Below are 18,118 nucleotides of genomic sequence, written 5' to 3'. Positions count from 1 at the left end.
TATTACCAAATTTGGTAAGTGGTATTTTTGGAAATGATAGGTTTTGGGAAATGACAGATTCTTGTCAGCCCACGTGCCGTTTGCTTTTCAGTAATCGCAGCTTCCCTAACGGAATGGCAAGAAAGAATTTTCACGTAGAAAACTATGTCGGTTGAAGGTTTAATGTTATACTGCATTTTGAGGTCAGATACACACCCAGAAACTATCATTTTCGCCCTAAATACCTCCAGTGAATTCCTAGTAATGAAAGAAAACACTTATCTCAAAGGCCTCTGGTTTCAGAGGGAAGCACTTTTTCATTTTTTTTTATTGAAAGTAAATAAAGTGTAACAATGTGCTAAGTAACCAACCAGGAATGCAGCACCCCGAGTCTCACAGAAAGCTTCATGCGCAGGCGCAGCTGGCTCTCCACCAGTCTCCGGCTGGCGCGTGACAACCGTGCGGTTTACCCTACTTCCAAAGTGGTTTCATTGCGCACGCGCGAACCCATTGCGCGCGCTCGCGCGCCCCGCCCCATAAGAGCGTGCGCGTGCGTGCGACTCACCTTTAGGCCAAGGGCGCGCGCCCTGGAAAATTCCACTCCCGAGCTCGCTCCACCCTATGCGCCTTTTCTCTGGCTGGGTGATCTGCGGCTCGACTAGCATCCCGGCGGCCTTTGCGTGAGCAAGATGGCAGCCCCCATACCTCGGGGCTTGTCCTCCTTATCTAGGACTTTGGGATGGTGGTCTCGGCAGGTGGGTAGGGATGGAGCGAATGAAATGTTAGGGACAGAGTAGCATAGAGTAGAGGGGAGTAATCATTCCGTGGCCGTTGCTGATTTTGGACGATACGAGTCAGACTTCATTTGGGGAAGCACTCGAGGTGTATATGATCCCCTTAAGCCTAGACCGGGCCTAGACGGAGATTTAAGTTTCCTGGCATTAAGCTTCTCTACATTAACTATAATCTTTGCCGAGAAGATGTTAAAGGGAAAGTAGTGGCTTGGAAGATGAAGCAGCTTCTTTTACATTCTTAAAAATAAATTGGAAAGGATAGGGGATTTGTCTTATCCTGGAGGGTAAAGGGTCCCTGGCATTGTAAAAGTTTATTGGTCAGTTAGGAGCTAGAAGCTATTTGCTTCTGCAAAAGCAAAATAGAAGTGTGGAGGAAATGCCCCGGAGATCTTGCTTAATGCTTTAGTAATAGCATTCCACTCTTTTCAGAAATGGGTTGATAAATAAGGTTCACTATTAAACTAAAAGTTGGTTGACAGCAGGACCTTTGCTTTAATCATCTCTGCACACAGTAGTACTACAGAATGTATTAAAGGAAAGTTTTTAGTAAGTGCTGACTGATGTTAATACAGATTATTAATCGGCTGTGGTAAAAGCCATCCCTAGGTGTTGAAGTAGTAATATCGTTTACCCATAATAGTTGTTTCTTAACTTCTGAAGCATTTTTTATGGGTATGTCATTTCCATAAGACTTTGCATACAGTTTGCTCAAGATATATTTATTCATTTATTCTTTCCAAATCACCTATATGCTAACTTTTTTTTTTAAATCTCCCAGCCCATTCTGGTGACTCGGTCCACAGCTGTAGTTCCAGTAAAAACCAAAAGCCGTTTCAGACCCCCGACTCCTGAACCCAAGTTCAAAACAGAAAAGGAGTTTTTGGAATATGCCAGGAAAGCAGGATTGGTTATTCCACAGGAACGGTTGGAGCGCCCTATACATTTGGCCTGTACAGGTAGAAAACAGTATGTCTGGGATCCTGACTCAATTCTCTGCTGTCAGAGGTCTGGTGTTTAGAATGCTTTAGACTCTAATTGACAGTATTAAATTGACCATTAAGTGGGTCTGGAGAGATGGCTCAACAGTTAAGAGCATTGACTGCTCTTTCAGAAGTCCTGAGTTCAATTCCCAGAGACCTCATAGTGGCTCACCACCATCCAATGGGATCCGATGCTCTCTTCTGGAATGGGTGAAGAGAGCTACAGTGTGTACTCATTTAAATAAATCTTTGAAAGAAAAAGATAAAAGAAATTAACCTCAAAGTTCGACTTTAGTAATGATTTACTTTATATATACTGTATTTCTTTTTTTGTTTGTTTTTTTGGATTTTTTGGATTTGTGTTTTTGGAGACAGGGTTTCTCTGTATAGTTTTGGCTGTCCTGGAACTCACTCTGTAGACCAGGCTGGCCTCGAACTCAGAAATCCACCTGCCTCTGCCTCCCAGAGTGCTGGGATTACACGCGTGCGCCACCACTGCCCAGCTATACTGTATTTCATAAAGTCAGTTTTGTTTTGTTTTTACAGAACTTGGGGTTAAATTTAGAGCTAAACAAGCAGTCTCCCACTGAGCTGTACGCCTGTTGTCCTTTTCTTTTTGCCTTTGAGATGGGTGGATCCTCCAGCATAAATAGGAGTTGAAACTTAGGGCTGTACCACTAGTCCTGCTCATGAGGTCATCTTTTGATCCTGTTTTTACACTTCTAGAATGAATGAAATTTCTCCACTTTGTAGAAGTAGAAACAGACTCTAGGAGAAGTTAAATTACTCGTTTTTTTCTTCTTGTCTTTATTTCCTTTTTTCTCAACATAACAAAAGATGTCCCAATAGTGCAACACTTAGTTCCTGATACTTGCACAAGTGTAACAAAGTTTCCTCTATGTGCAACTCTATTTGGTTGGTCCACTTTATGCCCCAGTTTTATCTGACCGCAAGATGATGTTGTCTCAGTCTTTCAACGGTTTCTTAATTTTCTTCTCTCCTCACAGCTGGTATCTTCGATCCCTATGTTCCACCGGAGGGCGATGCTCGAATGTCATCACTTTCAAAGGAAGGACTGACGCAGAGAACTGAGCGGTTGAGAAAGAATGCGGCATCACAGCTGGCGTAAGTGTCCTAAACAACTAGGTTTAAATATTCTGGGCTGAGAAGAACGTGTGGTATTTGTTTCTTATCGCATTATATGGTATATCATATTGATTTTCCTCTCCCTTTATTTTTATGTGTTTTGCCTTCATGTAAGTGTATCACATATGTGCAGTGCTTGTGGAGGCCAGAAGAAGGCATCCGATCTCTTACAGTTGGGGAGAAGTGGTTCTGAGCTGTCCATAGGTGCTAGGATCCAAACCCAGCCCTCTGCCAGTGCAGCAATGCTCCTAACCATGGAGCCATCTCTCCAGACCCTAACACAGAGTCTTGCTATGTGGTCCAGGCTGGCCTTGAACTTGGCAACTTGGCAATCTTCTTTTCTCAGCTTCTTTTTTTTGGGGGGGGGGAGGGGTCCTGAAACAGGGTTTCTCAGTGTAGTCCTGGCTGTCCTGGAACTCACTCTGTAGACCAGGCTGGCCTCGAACTCAGAAATCCATGCACCTCTGGCCTGCCTCTGCCTCCCAAGTGCTGGGATTACAGGCATGCGCCACCACGCCCGGCTAGCCTCAGCCTCTTGAACACTGGCTTTCCTAGCCTTAGCCCCAGTGTTTAACTTGGTTCATTACATTGACTTTTTGTTGTTGCTTTATTTCTTTTTTTCTGTTTTTACATTTATTTATTTATTTTCAGTACAGAGTTTCTTTGCATATAACTGGCCTTGAACTCAGAGAACCCCTGCCTCTGCCTCTCTAGTACTATGATTAAAGGTGTGCGCCACCACACTCAGGTTGTTTTATTTTTTGGGAATAAAAATGTATTTTTTGTCTTTTTTTTTTTTTTTTTTTTTTTTTTTTTTTTTGAGACAGGGTTTCTCTGTGTAGCCCTGGCTGTCCTGGACTCACTCTGTAGACCAGGCTGGCCTTGAACTCAGAAATCCGCCTGCCTCTGCCTCCCAAGTGCTGGGATTACAGGCGTGCGCCACCACCGCCTGGCTAAAAATGTATTTTTACCCCCCAAAAATTCTATGTAACCTTGGCTGGCCTGGAACTCACTATGTATAGACCAGCTTAGCTTTGCATTCATAGAGATCCGCTTGCCTCTGCCTCCTGAGTGCTGGGATTAAAAGAGTATGCCACCTGGGACCTCATAAAACTGCAAGCTTCTTCTGTAAGGCAAAGGACACTGTCAATAGGACAAAATGGCAACCAACAGATTGGGAAAAGATCTTTACCAATCCTACATCTGATAGAGGGCTAATATCCAATGTATACAAAGAACTCAAGAAGTTAGACTCCAGAGAGTCAAACAACACTATTAAAAAATGGGGTACAGAGCTAAACAGGGAATTCTCAACTGAGGAAACTCAAATGGCTCTGAAGCACCTAAAGAAATGTTCAGCATCCTTAGTTATCAGAGAAATGCAAATCAAAAGAACACTGAGATTCCACCTCACACCAGTCAGAATGGCTAAGATGAAAACCTCAGGGGACAGCAGATGCTGGCGAGGATGTGGAGAAAGAGAAACACTTCTCCATTAATGGTAGGATTGCAAGCTGGTAAAACCACTCGGGAAATCAGTTTGGTGGTTCCTCAGAAAATAGACATAGTACTATCTGAGGACCCAGCTATACTACTCCTGGGCATATACCCGGAAGATGCTCCAACATGTAATAAGGACACATGCTCCACTATGTTCATAGCATTGTTATTTATAATAGCCGGAAGCTGGAAAGAACCCAGATGTGTCCTTCAACAAAGGAATGGATACAGAAAATGTGGTATATATATACAATGGAGTACTATTCAGCTATTAAAAACAATGAATTCATGAAATTCTTAGGCAAATGGATGGAACTAGAAAGTGTCATCTTGAGGGAGGTAACCCAATCACAAAAGAACACACATGGTATGCACTCACTGATAAGTGGATATTAGCCCAAAAGCTCAAAATAAACAAGTTACAATTCACAGACCACAGGAAGTTCAAGAAGAAGGAAGACTAAAGGGTGGGTGCTTAGGTTTTTCTGAGAAAGGGAACAAAATACTCACAGGAGCAATTATGGAGGCAAAGTGTGGAGCAGAGTCTGAAGGAAAGGCCTAGAGACTGTCCTACCTGGGGATTCATCCTATACACCGTCATCAAACCCCGACGCTATTATGGATGCCAAGAAGTGTGTGCCTGCCAGGTGGTAGTGGCACATGCCTCTAATCCCAGCACTCTGGGAGGCAGAGGCAGGCAGATTTCTGAGTTCGAGGCCAGCCTGGTTTACAGAGTGAGTTCCAGGACAGCCAGGGCTACACAGAGAAACCCTATTTTGGAAAAAAAAAAAAAAAGTGCATGCTGAAAGGAGCTTGTTAGGGTTGTCATCAGAGGGGCCCTGCCAGAGCCTTACAGATACAGAGGCAGATGCTGGCAGCCATTGGACTGAGCTCTAGGTCCCCAATGGAGGAGGTGGAGGAAGGACTGGAGGAGCTGAAGGGGTTTGCAGCTCCATGGGAAGAACGATAATGTTGGCCAACCAGATGCCCCAGGATTCCCAGGGACTAAGCCATCAATGAGGGGTACACATGCCAGCTAAAAGTGTGGCAGAGAATTGCCTTGTTGGGCATCAGTGGGAGGAGAGGTTCTTGGGTCTATGAAGGCTCAATAGATGCCCCAGCATGGGGAAAATGGAGGGGGGGGTGGAAGTGGGTTGGGTGGAGGGGCATATTCTTGGATACAGGGGATGGGAGGATGGGTTGGGGGTTTTCTGGGAGGGGGGAAACCGGGAAAGGGTATAACGTTTGAAATGTAAATGAAGAATATATTCAATATAGTAGCTTGGCTACTGCATTGATTTTTAGTGTCAGACCAATCTTACGTTCTTAGAATTGATTCCATTTGCTCCTGATACTCCTTGCTTCAATCTACTGCCAATTTGATTCTGTCAGTTGACATTATTATAACTATACAAATGATCTGACAGCTGGGCTTTTCTGTTCCTGCATTTTCCGTTGTTGTTCTAGACTGCCTAGTTGTTCTGACAATGTAGACCAGGCTAGCCTCAAACTCATAAGAGATCTGCCTGCTTCTGCCTGCCCAGTGCTAAGATTGAAGGTATGAACCCCCAGCCTTTTGTTTTGTTTTGTTTTTGTTTTTTAAGTTGTCAGTATTGTTTCTTTTTGTTTGTTTTTAAAGATTTGTTTGTTTATTTATTTACATGAGTGTACTGAAGATGTCTTCACACACACCAGAAGAGGGCATTGGATCCATTACAGATGTCAGCAGACCCTACGACAGATGCTTGTGAGCCACTATGTGGTTGCTGGGAATTGAACTCAGGACCTCTGGAAGAGCAGTCAATACTCTTAACCACTGAGCCATCTCTCCAGCCCTCACTGTTGCTTCTTAAAAGCTCTCTGTTCTGACTCTGACCTGGTTTGGAGTCTCCTCTTTTTGGTACTACAGAACTGGAAACTGAACTAGAACTTTACCCATCTTGGATATGGGCTTTGCTATAAAGCTGGATCTCTAGCCCTCGACTCCAGTATTTATAAGGTCTTTTCTCTTAATTTTTTTTTTTAAAAAATAGGATGTTTTCTTTAATCCTAAAATTCCACTTAAATTTTTTTTTCTTTTTCCTTTAAGGTTTACTTTAAATTATGTCTGTGTTTGTAGGTGTGTGTGTAACTGCATGCAGACATCTGAGGCCTCAGTGTTGGGTCCTCTGGAGCTGCAGTTAGAGGCAGTTATGACCTGCCTGCCTACTAAGAGTTCTGGGAACCAACCCAGGTCCTCTGCAAGAGCACTGTGTTCCCTTAGCCTCCGAATCACCTCCCCCCTCCCCCCACCCCCACCCCCACTCCCACCCCTGTTTTCGTTTGTTTGTTTTTCGAGACAGGGTTTCTCTGTGTAGCCCTGGCTGTCCTGGAATTCACTCTGTAGACCAGGCTGGCCTCAAACTCAGAAATCCGCCTGTCTCTGGCTCCCAAGGGCTGGGATTAAAGGTGTGCACCACCACTGCCCAGCTTTGTTTGTTTTTCGAGACAGGGTTTCTCTGTATAGCTCTGGCTATCCTGGAACTCACTCTGTAGACCAGGCTGGCCTTGAACTCAGAAATCTGCCTGCCTCTGGAGACAGGGTTTCTTTTTATAGCCTTGGCTGTCCTGGAACGCAAATATCTGCCTGCCTCTGCCTCCAGAGTGCTGAGATTGAAGGCTTGTGCGGCCATGGCCCTGCTGCCTCCCCCTTCAAGGCACCACCCCTCACCACTGCACCCTGGCTTGCTTGTTCTTTCTTTGCATTTGATGTAAAAGAGTTGAATTTACAGTCTAGATACAGACTGGAAATATTAAATACAGACAGTAATTATTAAATGGGAAGATGGACATAGGGGATTAGTGTGAACTGAGAGTTATGGAGATTATGTGAGGATTTTATTACTTTATTGAAGTTTATTTGTTTGTATATGTGTGCTTGCTAGCTCCTCCCACAGCACAAATCTGGATGGCAGGACAGCTTATGGGAGTGAGTCTTTTCCTTCTACCGTGTGAGTTCCGAAGACTGAACTCAGGCTGTATGGATTGGTGGGAAGCACCTTTATCTGCTGTGATGTCATCTTTATGATGGTTTTCTTGCTTTAATTTTACAGAATTCGAAAGATAAAAGAATTTGATGCTAATTTTAAAACAAAAGACTTCCCTGAAAAAGCTAAGGATATTTTCATTGAAGCTCACCTTTGTCTAAACAAGTAAGTGGCCGCCCATCTTACGGGTGCTCAATCTCTTCTGCAGCTGTTCTAGGCACGCCCCCTCCCCCTTTTTCTTCAGGTATGGATTCTAGAACTTCTTAATGTGAGAAGTAGTAACTGAAGATGGTTTTTCTTTCCCCTGCTTTTCCAGTAGTCTTTGTTGTGGTGGTTGTTATTGTTGTTGTTGTTTGAGACAGGGTTTCTCTGTGTAGCCCTGGCTGTCCTGGAGCTCTCTATGTAGACAAGGCTGGCCTCTGCCTCCCAGTGACTAAGACTAAAAGCATTGCCACTACGAGGGCTGGTTTTACTTTTTTTTTTTTTAAGTATTTATTATTATATATAAGTACACTGTAGCTGTCTTCAGACACACTAGAAGAGGGCATCAGATCTTATTATGGATGGTTGTGAGCCACCATGTGGTTTGCTGGGATTTGAACTCAGGACCTTTGGAAGAGCAGTCAGTGCCCTTAACCACTGAGCCATCTCTCCAGCCCCATGGTTTTACTTTTAGGAGAAGGATCTCATGATGCATCCCAACCTTTCCTTGAACTTTTTTTCTAAAACAGTTTTTTGTTTTGTTTTGTTTTTTGTTTAGATTTATTTATTTATTTAATGTATATGAGTAAAAGTACACTGTAGCTGTACTGATGGTTGTGAGCCATCATGTGGTTGCTGGGATTTTGAACTCAGGACCTCTGGAAGAGCAGTCAGTGCTCTTAACCAATGAGCCATCTATCTCTCTAGCTCCTGATTTTCCCTTTTTTTTTTTCTTAAAGTTTTGCCAGGCAGTGGTGGCGCACGCTTTTAATCCCAGCACTTGGGAGGCAGAGGCAGGCAGATTTCTGAGGTCGAGGCCAGCCTGGTCTATAGAGTGAGTTCCAGGACAGCCAGGGCTACACAGAAAAACTCTGTCTCGAAAGGAAAAAACAAAACAAAATAAAAAAAAAAAAAGAAAGAGTATTTAACAAAAAAGTTTTTTTTTTTTTCAAGACAGGGTTTCTCTGTATAGCCCTGGCTGTCCTGGAACTCACTTTGTAGACCAGGCTGGCCTCGAACTCAGAAATCTGCCTGCCTCTGCCTCCCAGAGTGCTGGGATTACAGGCGTGCGCCACCACTGCCCGGCAACAAAAAAGTTTTTATTAATTCTTTGAGGATTGGGCCGTGTTCACCCCCACTGGTCTTTCTAACTCCTCCCAGATCCACCTCTTATTGCCATCCCCTGTTTTTGGATAACCGGCCTGGTTCAGTCTGTGCTGCCTTTGTGTGCACATGAGACTAGGACCATGTACTGCAGTGTAGCTGGCCTACCGTCAGCGGAAGCGCAGCCTCTCTCCCCCAGAATCCATTAACTGTCCCTAGCTCCTGGATTAGGATGGAGCTTCTGGGCTCCTCCCTAAGCCACTTTAGAATGTTGACTGGCTTGATTTTATGCTGCAGTCATAGCTGCTGTGACATCATGGATGTGGTGGTCCCATGGTGTCCAGAAGACTGTCATGGTGGCTGTGCACGCTCCTCTGTGACAGTCCCTGGCCCAGGAGAAGAGGATGTCTCCTTCCTTCTTTCCTTCCTTCCTTCCTTCCTTCCTTCCTTCTTCCTTCCTTCCTTCCTTCCTCTCTTCCTTTCTTTCTCTCCTTTTTTTTTTCTTCAGTTTTCATTTTCACTTCACACTGAGATCTGAGCAGAGAAAGCCCTTCATCTGTGTCCTTGTGGGCTGGCTTTCCAGTCCTTCCTTGATGATGCAGGACTCTTTGGAGAGACATAAGATCTAAGTCCAGTGTCCTGCACCTCAGGAGTCCAAACACGAGAAGAGGTCAGAAAAGACACATGGCCCTGCTTCACCAGTTCCCAGATGGCAGAGACTGTGAGGCCGGTCGTTGGCATCATGGCGAGATAAGGAACTTTTTGTTCTTGTGTGGTGTTGTCTCTCTGCCAGTGCAGAGCAGGAGTGAGCTCCAAGTCTTTTTTTTTTTTTTTTTTTTTTGGATTTGTTTTTTTTCGAGACAGGGTTTCTCTGTGTAGCCCTGGCTGTCCTGGAACTCACTCGGTAGACCAGGTTGGTCTCAAACTCAGAGATCCACCTGCCTCTGCCTTCTAAGTGATTAAAAGCATGCACCAGCACCATTTTCAACTTAAAAATATTTTCTCTCATTATACTTTATTTGTCTGTGTGCATGTGAATAGGATACAGATGACACATATGTAGAGGACAGAGGACAATTTCAACAGTCAGTTTTGTTTTTAATGATTTATTTATGCATATTTTATGTATGAGTGCTTTGCTTGTATATCTGTATACCATTTGCATGCATTGTCTTGGAAGAGGACACCCTAGAACAGATGGCTGTGAGACACCCAGTAGGATTCAAACCTAGGCCCTCGGGAAGAGCAGACAGTGCTCTTAGCTGTGGGGCCGTCACTCCAGCCCCTGAAGGCTCAGTTCTTTTCATGTGGTTCTGGGGTTGAACTCGGGTGGCAGGCTCCCTTACTCACCGAGCCTTCTTTTCAGTCCACTTTCAGATTTCATAGATGGTAGCATAAAAGTCGGAATCTATGATAAATCTCTCTTTCTCTTCTAGTTCAGACCACGACCGGCTTCATACCTTGGTGACTGAACACTGTTTTCCGGTAGGTTTTCATCCTTAGGAAGGCGGGGTGGCTGAACAGGTGAATTCTAGACGCCGCTGCTGGGCTCTCTTTTGTTGCTGTTTTGTTTTTATCTTTCTTTTTCTTTCTTTTTTTGGGGGATGGGTGGAGGGGCAGGGTCTCACTATGTAGTTCAGGTACCAATTCATAGTCCTCCTGCCTCAGCTTCCCTGGGGCTAGGATTACATGTGTATGCCACAACCCTAGCTTTTGAAGGGAAGTCTTATTTTCTTTGTCCCTTCTTTGATTTTTTTAAAGTATCCTTTTGTTTTTAATTAATGAATTAATTAATAAAAATATTTACTTATTTTATGTATGTGAGTACACTGTCAGTATCTTTGGACACACCAGAAGAGGGCATCAGATCTTATTACAGATGGTTGTGAGCCACCATGTGGTTGCTGGGAATTGAACCTCTGGAAGAGAGCACCACTGACCCATCTCTCCAGCCTTATTTACTCATTTATTGATCTATCTATCTATCTATCTATCTGTCTGTCTTTTTTTATTTTTAATGTGCATTGGTGTTTTGCCTGCATTTATGTCTGTGGAAGGGTGTTAGATCCCTTGAAACAGGAGTTATAGACAGTTGTGAGCTGCCATATAGATGCTGGAAATTGAACCCGGGGCCTCTAGAAGAGCCAATACTGTTAACTGCTGAGCTCTCTCTCCAACCAGAGTCCTTTATTTTCAGCTGTATCACGATTCGGCTCAGATTCTGATGAGGGCCGTGGCAAATAAGGAAAGAGAAAAGCCCTCAGTGGGCAGTAATGAACCACAGGGTGTAGAGCTTTAGGTCGGGAGTTAGCTCCGTGAGACCTCGCTTCATATGTGTACCCTGTAGGAAAGGTTTTAGCCAAAATTTACAAGGCTTACAGGTCATAGTGATGGGGTGCCCGGTATTTCGAGGAGCCCTGAAGATCGGAGGCCCTGTAGTTCAGCCGGAGGTTCTAGAACAAGAACCTCACTGTCTACAAATTCAGCTTGTGCTTCTGTCAGCGGGCCTCATGCTCTAGCTCTGACAACTCTGGAAACCACTCCCTTTCGCTGCTGACATGCGAGGGAGTGAAGTGCAAACCAGAGAGAGAGAGAGAGAGAGAGAGAGAGAGAGAGAGAGAGAGAGAGAGAGAGAGAGAGAGAGAGAGAGAGAGAGAGAAGCCGTGTGAACTGCCAGCAGCAGAAGTTACAGCATCATGGAGGAGCTGGTGGTATGGAGGGGGTTTCAGTGCGGTGGAGAGCAGCCCTCCTAGAGGTGGGTGGATCTCCGATAGTATTTTAATAAGAATGGCACTGTGATGCCCAGTAACTTGATCATTGGGCACAGGGGCTAGAGATATCTGAGAGATTAAGTACATGCTACTTTTCCAGAAGACTAGAGTTCCGTCCCAGCACCTATGTCAATCAGGTGGTTCACAGTTCCCTATAGGTCCACTCTCAGGGGAACCCTGATTGTGGGAACCTAGATATGTGTAGCATATACTCAACACACACATACACATAAATTTAAAAAACTTAAGAAGGTTAAAAACAGCCAGGCGGTGGTGGCGCATGCCTTTAATCCCAGTACTTGGGAGGCAGAGGCAGGCGGATTTCTGAGTTTGAGGCCAGCCTGGTCTACACAGTGAGTCCAGGACAGCCAGGTCTACACAGAGAAACCCTGTCTCAACCCCCCTCCCCCCCCCCAAAAAAAAGAAAGAAAGAAAGAAAGGGGTTGGGGATTTAGCTCAGTGGTAGAGCGCTTGCCTAGCAAGTGTAAGGCTCTGGGTTTGGTCCTCAGCTCTGTTTAAAAAAAAAAAAAAGGTTAAAAACACAATGTGTAGCTTGAGAGATGTCTCAGTGGTTACACGCACTAACATTTCTTCCAGAGGACCCAGATTCAGTTCCCAGCACCCACTTGGCAGTTGACAACTGCCTGTAATTCCAGTTCCAGGGTGTCTAACTCCCTCTTCCTCTTTTTTCTTTTTTAAAGATTTATTTATTATGTATGTAAGTATGCCCAAAAGAGGGCATCCTGATCTTATTACGGATTGTTGTGAGCTACCATGTGGTTGCTGGGATTTGAACTCAGGACCTCCGGAAGAGCAGTCAGTGCTCTTAACCACTGAGGCATCTCTCCAGCCCCCTAACACCGTCTTCTGATTTCTATGGATACCAGGCATGCACTTGATACACAGATATATATGCAAGCAAAACAACTATGTGCATAAAAAATTAAAAAAGTAAAAATAAGCCAGGCAGTGGTGGCACACACCTTTAATCCCAGCACTTGGGAGGTAGAGGCAGGAGGATTTCTGAGTTCGAGACCAGTCTGGTCTACAGAGTGAGTTCCAGGATAGCCAGGGCTGCACAGAGATACCCTGTCTCGAAATACAAACAAACAAAAAATAAAAATAAATACATAGAAACTTGGGCAGAGAGCTGGGCTTTCCTATGTCATTCTAGTGCTTGAAAGACTAAGTCAGCGGTCACTGCTGGTTACAGACTGATCCCTGTCTCTACCCCATTCCCACCTCTAAAATGGGGAGGAAGAATGGAGGTCCTTCCTGTTGATGACAGCGTTGCAGATGTAGGCCGGGCAGTGCCTCACAGCGGGGAAATCCCAGTGAACTCCTCTCTTCTTCCTCAGGACATGGTCTGGGACCTCAAGTACAAGACTGTGCGCTGGAGCTTTGTGGAGTCTCTAGAGCCAGCCCAAGTGGTTCATGTCCGTTCCTCAGGGATGGTGGACCAGAGCAACATGTATGGTCAAGTCACCGTGCGCCTGCACACTCGGCAGGTAGGGTCGCGGTTGTTCACCCCAGCCGTTCTTCACTTCCTGTTAAGGACAGTAAAGACAACCTCAGACACCAGGAAGCGTCTGAAGCTCTAAGCACTGAAATCCCAGCTTCCGCTTGCATTGTGTGATTGAGAGAGAGCAAGCCCAGGTTGGAATTCTCTGCTTCTTCCTGTCTGTATATGCTGTGGTTCCTGGCCTGTCTGTGGTCTATCTCTTGAATGTGTCTGTGCTTGCCTTTGCGCCATCTGTTGTCTGACTGCCACCATGTCTATCCCTAAGACAGGGATTTACTATGCATTTGTTGAATAACACAGAAAATGGTATAGATAGGAGATGATGGAGTCTTGAAAGAAATCTTTAACAGAGTTTTACAAGGGAACGAACTTTGCTGACCCCATCTGACCCTGAAGCACTCAGAAAAGTAAATGGTAGTGCAGACGCGTTATCAGGTTCCTTCCAGCATTTCTGGTGGGCATTTGTTGTATACGGTTGCTTTCAGCAAATCATTACCATGCGTGTATGTATACAGGATGCTGGGTCAGGGGCATGAAGAGTACATAACTGTGTGTTAGCCTAGGTTGTAAAAGCAGATTCCATGGGCAGTCCAAGGCATGGATTATGTGGTTCTCTTAAAGGCTAGTGAAGCTTAGGCAGGCTGAGGACACAGCAGGCTAGCAGGCTAAGGCTTAAGTGAACTCAAGGGTATTAAGTTGGCCAGGGGTCCAGCAGAAACCTTCTGTCTCGGGGACTTGTATCCCACAGCTCTCAGGTTGGGCATCTGCCTCCAGACTCGTCAGTCCACAGATACTTGTTTTTTATGGGTCTGGGGGTTGAACCCAGGGCCTCATGGATGTTAGGGAAGTGCTCCCACTGCTGTGCTCCACCCCATGGCCCAGGACTGTAGGTTCTCAGGACAAGTTTGCAGGTCTTCTTGCCATCGCTATGTGTTATCTCCACTAAGATGTGGTGTGAGGGTTTTTACTCTTCGTGTTGGTCCCCCACATGTCCCCTTCCATTAGAGAACATTAAATAATATGTCAGTAACTGATTAGTTGTAAATTCAGAATCTTAAATAATTTTAATTTTCTTTAATTTAATTTTTTTGTTAAGATTGTTTCAAAAACAACTGTATGGCAAAATAAAGTAAGACAAAATCCTCTGACAGGTCAGATTTTATTTCATCATTGCAGACTTTGGCCATTTATGATCGGTTTGGCAGATTGATGTATGGACAGGAAGATGTGCCCAAGGATGTCCTGGAGTATGTGGTGTTTGAAAGACACTTGATGAACCCGTATGGGAGCTGGAGAATGCATGCCAAGATTGTGCCCCCGTGGGCACCCCCTAAGCAGCCCATCCTCAAGGTAAGGCTGCTCGCATGCCCTAAGCAGACTTGAAGCAGTAAGTAGATAGTAGCTGTGTCATGCTCAAACACTCTTCTTGGGCTCCACCTAGTGGCGAGACGGAATGATGCAACTCTAGGGAAGGGGAACTTTGCCTGCATGCTGGCATTCTGGGTAAACAGTAAGCGTTAGTGTAGGTAACTTGAGTTCCTCCTGTTCTTTTCAGACCTTGATGATTCCTGGTCCTCAGCTGAAACCCTGGGAGGAGTATGAAGAGACACCAGGGGAGGCTCCAAAGCCTCAGCCAGCCTGATGGCGTGAAAGACTCCTGAGGAGCCTAGCAGTGGTGGCGGGCACCTTTAATCCTCCTGGCACTCTGGAGGCAGAGGATCTCTGTGAGTTCAAGGCCAGCCTGGTCTACAGAGCAAGTTGCAGGTCAACCAAAACGACACAGAGAACCCTGTATTAGAAAAAGAAAAAAAAAAAGGAAAGAAAAAAGAAAAAAAGACTCCTGAGAGGTGCCCGGGTGGTGGAGCTTCGAAAGCCGCTCTCCCTGAAGGCTCCCTTGCTCTCTCCTGCCCTGCCTGGGTCAGCAGCCCTCATCCCCCACAGTCATGGCCGACGTGTGTGGCCCAGGTGGTGGCTGGGGTGCCCAGCCATGGCACATCTTCTTTTTACGACCATGTTTAGCTTCTGAGGGGACATGAGAAGCATCAGGAGAGAGCGAATGCCTCACTGCACTTTTCCCGGCAGGAACTGTGGGATCAGACCAACAGCTTTCTCTTTTCTAATTATAAGCCAGGTCAGCATTTGGAATAAAATACTGCCAAAGAATAGACTGTGTGTCCTGTGCATTTTTCCTGGTTCAGACTGGGATAGAGCGGTTCTGTGACATCAGGCATGGGAAATGACAGGTGTGGGAAACCGGTGTAGTTGTGAGTGACACAGCTTCCAGGACCTCTCGACAGGAAGAATACTCAGTGTCTACAAACTAGGGCACCCTGCTGCAGTCTTGTCACGTGGGACGTAGGGGCAAGGGGAGGACCAGGAGCTCAGTGTCACCCTGGGCTACACACAGTTTACAGTCAGTCTGGGCCACCTCCATCCTGTCTTCAGTGAACAGCAACGGAACACAGGGTGTTACTCTCTTACATGTCTGGGTATTCTGTCTGCATGTGTGTGTGTGTACTGCATGCATGGTTGGTGTCCTTGGAGGTCCAAAGTGGTGTCACATCCCCGGGAACTAGAGTTACGGGTGGTGTGAACCCCACCAAGTCAGTGCTAGGAACTGGATCTGCATCTTCTTTTTGTTTTTGTTTTTTTGTTTTTGTTTTTTGTTTTTGTTTTTTTGAGACAGGGTTTCTCTGTGTAGCCCTGGCTGTCCTGGAACTCACTCTGTAGACCAGGATGGACTCGAATTCAGAAATCCGCCTGCCTCTGCCTCCCCAAGTGCTGGGATTACAGGCATGCGCCACCACGCCCAGCTTTTTTTTTGTTATTTTGTTTGTTTGTTTTTTGTTGTTTTAGGATCTGCGTCTTCTGCAAGAGCAACAGGTATTCTTTCTTGGTGGTTATTTATTTATTTATTTATTTATTTATTTATTTATTTATTTATTTATTGTGGATTTGGTTTTTTCGAAACAGGGTTTCTCCATATAGCCCTGACTGCCCTGGAACTCATTCTGTAGATCAGGCTGGCCTTGGTCTGCAGAAATCCACCTGCCTCTGCCTCCCAGAGTGCTGGGATTACAGGCGTGCGCCACCAATGCCCGGCTGGTATTCTTTTAAAAAAAAATATTATCTTATGTATGTGAGTACACTGTAGTTATCTTCAGACACACCAGAAGAGGGCATCAGAACCCATTACAGATGGTTGTAATTTACCATGTGGTTGCTTGGAATTGAACTCAGGACCTCTGGAAGAGAAGTCAGTGCTTTTAACTGCTGAGCCATCTCCAGCATGCAAGAGGTATTCTTAACTATTGGGTCATCTCTCCATCTCAGCATATTGCTTTAAAATTAAGGTCTCTTTAATATACTTATTGAAGTGGATGTTTTTAGAATTTTTTTCTTGGAGTTTCTCTTTATAACATCCTTCTAACAAACTAGCCACCCTTATAGAGACCTGCCTCCCTTCCTCCCTTTGCCTGGGATTAAAGGAGTGCTACACCGTACCCAGCTTAAAATTACTTTTTTGTTGTTTTATTGTTTTTGAGAAAATTACTTTTTTATTTTACTTATTTTATATATAAATCCAAAGTGGGAAGAAGTTGTCCTTTAGCTCCCCACCCCCAGCCCCTGCGACAGACAAGGTTTCTCTGTATAATAGCCCTAGTTGTGCTGGACCCGGCTGGCCTTGAACTGAGGGATCTACCTGCCTCTACCTCTTGAGTGCCGGAAGTAAAGGCGTGCACTAATAGGCCTGGCTGGCCTTCAGCTTTTATGTTGTTTTGTTTGAGATAAGGTCTAGACCTGTCTTGCCTAAAACTTGAGATATGTATGTGTTGCTATTTCGTTTCCAACCCAATTCCCCTGTAAAAGAAATCTCAGTTAACAAAACAAGCTACAAGCCTAGATGGTGCAGATCTACTACTACACTACTCTATTCCCATCTATATTCTCCCATATAACTTGCAGTTTCTCCAGGCCACAAGCTTCTCTTCTGCAGCCTCCCCTTCTGTCCTCTCCTCCTGTTCTTCCGGGTGGCTCCTCCAGCAAACTCTCAGCTCCTCCCCCTTCCTCCTGCCCAATCATTGGCTCGAGCCTTTATTTGGAAAGTTGAGCCGGGGAGGTGGTGGTGCACGCCTTTAATCCCAGCACTCAGAAGGCAGAGGCAGGCGGATTTCTGAGTTCGAAGCCAGTCTGGTCTACAGAGAGTTCCAGGACCGCCAGGGCTACATAGAGAAACCCTGTCTTGGAAAAAAAAAAAAAGGAAAGTTAAGGTGAGGAGAAGGTTCACAAGGCAACTCTGCATCTGCAGCCCCTCTGAGGAGTGGAATTAGCATCAAAATTCAACAAGCCCAGGGCTATCCACAACATATATATATATATATATATATATATATATATATATATATATATATATATATATATATATGTATATATGTATATATGTGTGTGTGTGTGTGTGTATGTATGTATGTATGTATGGCTATCCACAACATATATATATATGTATATATATGTGTGTGTGTGTGTGTGTGTGTATGCATGTATGTATGTCCCAGGCTTGCCTTAAACTTGCAGTGATCCTTGGTGCTCTCATAGAAGGAGTGAACTACCATGTCCAGCCTGCATTTTATTCTTTTTTTTTTTTTTAAGATTTATTTATTATTATATCTAAGTACATGTAGTTGTCTTCAGACACTCCAGAAGAGGGTGTCAGATCCCATTACAGATGGTTGTGAGCCACCATGTGGTTGCTGGGATTCGAACTTAGGACCTTCAGGGTTTTTTTTTTTTTTTTTCTCAAGCAGGGTTTCTCTGTGTAGCCCTGGCTGTCCTGGAACTCACTCTGTAGACCAGGCTGGCCTCGAACTCAGAAATCCACCTGCCTCTGCCTCCCGAGTGCTGGGATTAAAGGTGTGCACCACCATTGCCTGGCTCCCATTTTATTCTTAATTATTAGACTTGTCCCCACCCCGTTCCTACCTTTTTATCCAGCTAGACTAGACTACCAAGAAAGTGTACCAGCACTCAGGCAGAGGCAGGTGGATTTGTGAGTTCCAGGCCAACCTAATCTACATAAGGAGTTCCAGGAGATCCA

General features: G+C 45.0%; 1 protein-coding gene across 1 annotated transcript; it reads left to right on the top strand.

The window, feature by feature from the left end:
- The first annotated feature begins 532 nt into the window (after positions 1-532).
- On the top strand, positions 533-15,188 carry Mrpl45 (mitochondrial ribosomal protein L45). Its single transcript, XM_052196680.1, has 8 exons — positions 533-734; positions 1,552-1,729; positions 2,761-2,878; positions 7,492-7,590; positions 10,167-10,215; positions 12,860-13,009; positions 14,200-14,373; positions 14,579-15,188. The coding sequence occupies exons 1-8, from the start codon at positions 669-671 to the stop codon at positions 14,663-14,665; spliced, it is 921 nt and encodes a 306-aa protein (XP_052052640.1). The 5' UTR covers positions 533-668; the 3' UTR covers positions 14,666-15,188.
- Positions 15,189-18,118: the final 2,930 nt, after the last annotated feature.

Source organism: Apodemus sylvaticus, chromosome 10 (genome assembly GCF_947179515.1).
Source record: "Apodemus sylvaticus chromosome 10, mApoSyl1.1, whole genome shotgun sequence".
Classification (NCBI taxonomy): Eukaryota; Metazoa; Chordata; class Mammalia; order Rodentia; family Muridae; genus Apodemus; species Apodemus sylvaticus.
The sequence above is the reverse complement of the archived record's forward strand: the minus strand, read 5'-3'. Positions and strand labels throughout refer to the sequence as shown.